This window comes from Parasteatoda tepidariorum, chromosome 3 (assembly GCF_043381705.1).
Source record: "Parasteatoda tepidariorum isolate YZ-2023 chromosome 3, CAS_Ptep_4.0, whole genome shotgun sequence".
In the NCBI taxonomy this organism is placed as follows: Eukaryota; Metazoa; Arthropoda; class Arachnida; order Araneae; family Theridiidae; genus Parasteatoda; species Parasteatoda tepidariorum.
Genome location: NC_092206.1, coordinates 5,933,307 through 5,940,950, shown reverse-complemented (window position 1 = coordinate 5,940,950; position 7,644 = coordinate 5,933,307). Strand labels below are relative to the sequence as shown.

General features: G+C 28.3%; 1 protein-coding gene across 5 annotated transcripts in view; it reads right to left on the bottom strand.

Annotated features, from left to right (window-relative positions):
• Positions 1–1,807: 1,807 nt before the first annotated feature.
• Positions 1,808–7,644, bottom strand: part of LOC107437256 (long-chain-fatty-acid--CoA ligase 5) — a 59,538-nt gene continuing 53,701 nt past the window's right edge. For all 5 annotated transcript variants that reach the window (XM_071178250.1, XM_071178252.1, XM_071178249.1 and 2 more), the window contains one exon: positions 1,808–6,310. In XM_071178250.1, coding sequence (XP_071034351.1) covers positions 6,152–6,310 — 159 coding nt within the window. In that variant the 3' untranslated portion in view covers positions 1,808–6,151. The remainder of the gene's footprint in view (positions 6,311–7,644) is intronic.

Sequence of the window (7,644 nt, the reverse complement as noted above, 5' to 3'; positions counted from 1 at the left end):
CAAATAAATTAAAATTAAGAGTTTTATGATTGAAAATGAAGTGGGAAAAAAACACACAATGTTGTATAAAATGGGAAATTTATTATTTTTTTAAAATTTTCTTGGGGCTTTTAGTATAGATGAGGGTCCATAAATGAGTACCAAGCATGCTTGGGAACTAAACACTGGGAGTTTCGCGTTCGGCTAACCACCTAACCGGAACATCTGCTTCTTCACCCCAGAGCCCAAGGTCAAGAAAACTGAGATGGGCACAGTAGGCCTTGGCCCTCTATGGGCTGTCGCGCCACTGAGTTTAGTTTTCTAGTTTTAGTATAGATATCAATTAAGTTTGTTTTCCTTTTATGAACAAATTCATTAATTCTAACCGATTCAATTTCATGTTCTCTCTCTGTTACTCATAATTTTTCAGCAGCTTCATGAGTTAAACATGAATTGGCAAGCAGACACAGAAGCTGACGTACTAATAAGAATTCATGTTCTACCGTGTTCTGCTCCTCACATCCCCATTCAAAATGAATGAATTGAAAAACAAGTGCAGTTGCAATACTTGACCTTGAGTCATTATTTCGTTTTGTTGGCTGTCACTATGCATTTTAAAATAGGAATAGCAGAAATGAGAGGATTTTAAAAAAAAAAAAAATATAGGATATAACTGGGGGGGAAGGAAGAGTGCAGAAATAATAGAAAAAGTAAGGAAAATATGACGTCTGCGGTCCCTGCAAACTTCAACATTCCAAATCGAACCGAACATCAAAACAAACCGATCCAAAATTGTAATTACTTGTGGACCCTTATTCGGTCACACTACGCATAAAAACAGGGAGTTTTATTTTTATCTGATACAGAACAGGTGAATTTGAAACTCGAATTTCCTTTCTCTGCTCTAATTTGCAGCTGCTTAGTTTAGACATTTGAAGAAAAAAAAATATTGCAATTTAATTAATCTATCAAGTTTTTATTTTGTTTATTTTTCCTAACTGAAGCATTTCCAAATTTAAAGTTTATCAAAAAAATTACGATCACAATTCGACAAAACGAATATCACTATTACCTTTTTTCTATTGCAAATAGCTCTAAAAAAATTAACTACCCATTTTGTGTAATTAAAGACAATTTTTTATTTTATTTTGCTACTTTGTTCAAATTAAAAGAGGAGAGAAAAAAACGTAATCCTCAGAGATATTACATGAGCAGGAGGAGCATTCACGCAGTGTGAATTCCAAATCCATTAGTCTGATTGGTTAAACATGTCTGTCTTGCTTTTGACATCAGTGAGGAAGAATAAAGTTTGGATAAAACGAAAACGCGAGGGGGAAAAAAGTGGGGGAAGAGGGAAACTCAATAAGTTATTCTTAATTTTAGTTGCTAATTGGCTTAAAAAAGTCGCCAATTTTACGCAACTCATTGCAAATTAGTTGTTTTTACTCACATTTCTACTGAAATAGTCGCCCTAGTTGCTATTGCTTGAAAATAGTCGCTTTAGTAGCCTTTTTAGTCGCCAATGGCAGCCCTGACATTTTTAAAATTGTTTTCAAGGCAATTTTTCAAATGGGACTTTTCATTAGTGAGTTCATCCGTGTTTCAGTTTAAATTTTGTCAATTGCTACCTTGCATTCAATTGAGAGTTATTTAGTGAACATTTCCTCCAAATTCCTTGTTTTTACATTCCTTTTATATTAAATTGGACACATAAAACAAGTTGCAGTTTTGGAGCATAGTACATTTACTCAAATGAGATATAACATGTGGATTTATACATGTGGAAATACTCCATTGAACAAAAACTTGCAAATGATACTGAACAAAATTACTAAAAATATATATTTTTATTCATGTAGTCATGAATTAACAATTGATTACAAATTGATTATTAACAGAACAAATGACATTAAGTTAAATACAAATGATCTTTCATAGAAATTCTAGAAAGTATTGTTTGAAACAAACATTTTTTGTAAAACAATATACAATCAATACTGTAATAAATTAGTTCCAGTGTTGAAAAAAGTTTAACTCAGGATGTTTCAAGTCTATGAGTTGTCAAATAAACAAGTACAGAGAAATAGCCTATGTTTTGATGGCTTAAAAACATTATGCATGCATTAACTGCTTTATTTGCATTTTAATTACTAAATATTAGAAGTAATGCTCATCAATATAGCAGTTTTGAGCCAATAGACTTATTTAACACTAGCTGTTATAAATATTGTTTAGATCATTTCATGATGATTTTCGGATATTTACAGATCACACCAATATGTTTTGTTAAATATTAGTATATTTACCAAGTTTTACACATAAGTTTAAAATTTAACTTTTTTTCAGTCCTTTTTTAAAAATTAATAAAGCATATAATATATTTTAATAAAAATGTTCAAAATAATGATAATGCCAAAATTTTTTAAAAATAAAATTTGTTTTTTAATTTAAAAGATGCACACATTTTGCCGCTTTTTTAAAATTGGCTGGTATGCATAGGATTCCCACATTTTTTTCTTCATAAGCTAAACCCTGATTAAGTATAATTAAATGGTTCATTAAATTCTAATTTGTTTTTTACAAGCATGTGTTTAATGCATTTCAGCTTCTTTTTCCTACATATTATAAAAATGTTCTTTTTTTAAAAAAGGTGTTACTGAATGCAAATTTATTAATCAGATTTATCGATGTGCTAAATGTTAGTACACATTATTTAAAACTGTAGGGGAAAGTATTGTACAGTATAACTATTCACGTCAACCAGTCTATGAATTTTTCATTCAGTGTATAACAGTTTTGGAAAACTGAAATAGGCACAAACCTTCAAAAACATGTTTTTGAAATTATAAATTTAACAATAAAATATATTACAATTTAAATAAATTAAGAAAATATCTTCTATATATACCCATTCAGTAATTTTACTTAACATTATAAAACTCTACCAATAGTTTCAAAATATCATTGCTAGTTGAACTCTCAATTTCATTAATTTTTTGCTAAGAGTTAATCTCAAGTTCACATATTCTGATGAAAATTAAAATTAGTTATGATATTTTTAGCAAAATTGTTCCATTAATTTTTAATGCGACTGAACATTATTTTTAAAAAATGTGATTACCTGATTATTGAATTGTTCATTAGATAAACATCTTAAATAAACTGTGTAATGAGATACACAGATGGTAACAATTTGCGGATAGTTCCACAGTTAAACATACCAAATTTTTGCAAGTTTAGAACCAAGTTTATGATAGAGATCCAGAAAAAAAGCAGAATTCTACAGAAAAATAAGTACTAGCATTGGCTGTGTTAACTAAGTTATTAAAATCTTTTTTATTTTCTAATTGCTGTGTGATTTTCTTCAATCAATTTCAATGGAACGTAAAACCTTCAGTACTTGTAAACTGGACTAAGGTAGGTAAGTACCAAAAAGTCATTTACATAGTTCCCATTCTACTCAAGAAGCCAACAAAATAGTTAAATAAAAACCTTAACTAGTTGACTGGATAACAAGACTTAATTTTTAATTAATAGATTTAACTTTTTTAAAGTGGCTACATTTTAAGTAAGCGTGTTATTTTTTAAGGAAAGATAAATAATATCCAAAAAGATTGTTCATAAATAAATATTTTTGACATGTTCTTTCTTTTTTAAGACAAATAATTATTCTGATTACAGTTTGAATATTTGGATAAAAGTAAAAGATCGATATAAAAAATTAGATATTTTATTTGTTAAGGAAAGATAAATAATATCCAAAAGGGTTGTTAATAAATAAATATTTTTGATGTGTCCTTTCCTTACGTCAAATAATTATTCTGATTGCAGTTTGAATATTTGGATAAAATTAACACAGATCTTACACCAAAAATCAAGTTTGAATTTGTTAGAAACACACACAAGAACTGATTTGATTTAAAAATTCTAAACAATCAAGCGTCTATGTTCTGCTAAATATGAAACACTTACTCTAAAAAGTGATGCATTAAATGTGAGAAAAAATCATGCACAGTCAATTAAAAATAGAAACCATTAAGCATGCAATGACATTGTACATTAATTTACAAAATAGTTTTTTAAAAAATCGTGACTTGAGTATTAATGGATGAAACAAAATAAATACTAAGCTATAAATGAGTTTGGATTAAGTACAAAAAAAAAATTATATAAAGAGAAGGGAAAAATCAATAGAATGCACAGAACCTATGATTATTTGAAGAAAGCAAACCCCCTTTGGGGCAGAATAATACATGGCACCAAGTGATAATTTCAAATTTGTTCCGAAGTTTATCTTCTGAAAATTAGATGTAGAATGAGCTGAAACAAGCAGTTCATAAACACACTGGAGAAGAGAGAGCCAAATGATGTGACATCATACTTTTTGATTAAAATGAAAACATAACAGGGTTCCTACTCGTTAAACAAAGCAAAAATTAAGGACTTATTTTGAAAAAAATTAAGGACCTTAAAAATAGTATAATTGTTTATCATTGAATATATCACCAGTGATAGTGCCAATTATTTACCTTTCTTAAAAAAAATCAGTAAATAATATTTTTTTAAATATAATGTAAGTACTGATATAATCGTATTAATTAACAGGGTTAGTCAAAGTAGGACCAGACAATTTTTAGGTTAGAATTTAAGAAAAAATATATATTCAGATTGTTAAATGTTAACATTGATGAAACTTCCATTTTTAATGATTTCATTAAAATTGATCAGTAAAATAAAGTGCAGAAATTAAGATTTGCAAATTTTTTCATACATTACAAAAAAAAAAGAAAAAAAAGAGTAGTAAACAAAAGAAATTTGAGAAAAACGTTGAAAAAATTATAAAAACAAGTTTTCATATTTCGTTTCTAGACATGCATAACATATTCAAGCCAATCATGCTAAATATTCAGTTATGTTAAAAATTTTGTCTCTCTAAAATGCTGTTCCATGGTCTTATTTTAGGTGATAAAAGAATGACTTTTTTAAAAAATACTTTTAAAAGATCGAAAAAAATAAATAAATGTTTCTATCAAGTATAGTTGATACTGAAAAATTAAGGACTTGTAAAAACCTTGTATCAAAATTAAGTACTACTTTTAAGGGCTCTTATTTTCAAAAATAAAAATTAAGCAGTTTTTAAGGACTGTGGGAAGCCTGTATAACCATTATTGTGGTTATGCTCACAAGTACCATTAAAATGGAGTAAAAGTTTTAAAATAAATTTAAAATATGATTTTTGTTACGTAGCAGGATATGTGACAAGGGGCAGGGGAGAAGCAAAAGTGACACTTTGTGTAAAGGGGAGAGTGAAAAATATTGAAAAAAAAAGTGTGGCATCACTTATGGATATCCCCAAAAAGAAAATATACAAACAAAATAGAGTTTTGAAATAATTCTCTCAAATACATTAAACAAACAACACCTCTATAGCTTCAAATGAAATTCTGCATAATACAAAGTTCAAAACCGAATAAGTTGATGCTGGTAAAAAAAAAAGAAGCTTTGTTTTTCTTTAAAAATTTTAAAACAAGGTATTATAACAATTAAAGTAGTATACAAAATAGGGATTGTAATTCTGGAATAATGTCTTTTTTTTAGTAAAAAAATCTATTTGATATAAAACAGAATTTTTTTTTCAAGATACCTCACGAGCTTCAGTATTTAATTAGTTAAATAATTTGAAAATATTATATTTAGCACTTATATTCTTGAATGGTCTTCAATTTCTTCCTTTATATTGATTTCTTTTAATCTTCTCTTGAATGAGATAAATGCTCTATAAATTTAATTTAAAAATGCGAATAACGGTTAGTAAATTTTACAGTTTTAAAAAATTATTAAAAAAATTATTTTAATTTAAATATTTAAATTTTTGTTGTTCACAGTTTTAAAATGAAATTGAAAAAAAAAATAGTGTTTGCTATTTTAGTTCCTAACGAAAGTTAAATTTAAATTCTACAATCATACTAAAAATTTTAAAATAGAATATTCATTCTTATTCACCAGCGTTACTCTCATTTTGAAAAAAAAAATGCTTTATTGAGATTCACAAAACATAAGAATTGGATAATAGAAGGCTGGGAGCATAAAAATAAAAAAACATTCTTAAAAATGAAAACTCACAAATAAATAAAATCCCTGCACTGTACAATCAAATTCAAAATACTTGTCTTCAGAGTCCTTGCAACTTTCGTAAATTGCCTTCTTCATAGAGTTTTTCAAAATTGGATTCAAACATTTTTCTTGCAACAGATCTCTTCACTTTCAGTGTGGGTGTTAACAATCCATTTTCTAGAGAAAATGGTTCAGGACTCAAATACACATTCCCTACCTGAAACAAGAAAAAAAACAAACATAGATACAGTAAAATAAGTTTGCTTTTTTTAAAGAGGGATAAAAATGATACAAAACAATAAGATTAAATTTATAATAATTAAAATTTACTTCACTTCATTATAGTATCAGCTATGAATACACGATATGCACGGCAAATTTTATGAACTTATACAGGGTGCATAGCCAAATCTTTTAACAAAGAGCAAGCACTGTTTAAGTACTTTTTAAGCACTCAAAAAATATTTTTAAGCACTATATACATTAACAAAATAATGTTCTAAGACTTTACATGATCATGATAAAATAATCAGTTTATAACAAACAACTCTTTTCTTGATTATATTAGCCATTACAAAAAGATTGAGAGTTTTTTTTTTATTCGACATCAGAGAGTGGGAAATAAAGCCTCAAATTGAGAATATCTTGAAAAATGCAGCAGAGTTGTACGTGAGAGTGCAAGAATCTCACCAATCAGAAGAAGCACATTTGGATTCTCAAGTGTTTAATCAAACATGTAAAATGATTGGCACTTTCATACGCTATGGACCGACGGGGCGCCAAAATAGATTGTGGTTGAATGAATTGGGAAAATGTTGAACAGAACAATGTGAAAAGCACGCTTTGCATAAATGTGGCAAAAATTGACATGGTTAAGAAAAGAAATTTCATTTTCGAAATGGGAAAATTAAACACTTTTTAAAAAGACACCTTTAAGCACTTTTTAAAAACGTTACACACCATGTAATAGTTCTAAAGTAAATTTGTAATTCCATACAGCAAAGCTTTTGTTACAAATTTGTCATCATAGAAGACTACAGTTTGTCTACGCTAAGAACTCTCCCCGCCACAACTGAGTCTGGTTGTTGCTATGGAAACAAGAATAGCGCATTTCAGTAAGGGTAACTTCTCTTCATTCTAGGGCTAACACAAGAGGCCGACAAAAAATATTTCCTTTCTCTCACCAACCAGAGCCAAAACCTGTACTAAACAATAACCCCACTTCCCTACTTGAAATAGTTATACCCTGCTATCAAAGTCAGCGCTACGGCTCCAAACGAATGGCTAGGGGAGTTCTTACTTTAGACAAACTATAGAACTGATTTTTTTATGTGTCACATATAAAAAAAAACATATGGAACATAAGAAAAAACATATGTTTGGTCTAATAGCAGAGAAAATACAAGCAAGATACTCAATATGAATTTAGAAGCCTTAACCTGGATTTGAATTTGGGTTGCCTAAAGCCGAAAGTGAGCTAACATTCTGCTTTAATATATATAATTTGCTGATGTATTTTTGAGGCTTTAAAACAAGTTAACAATATATATA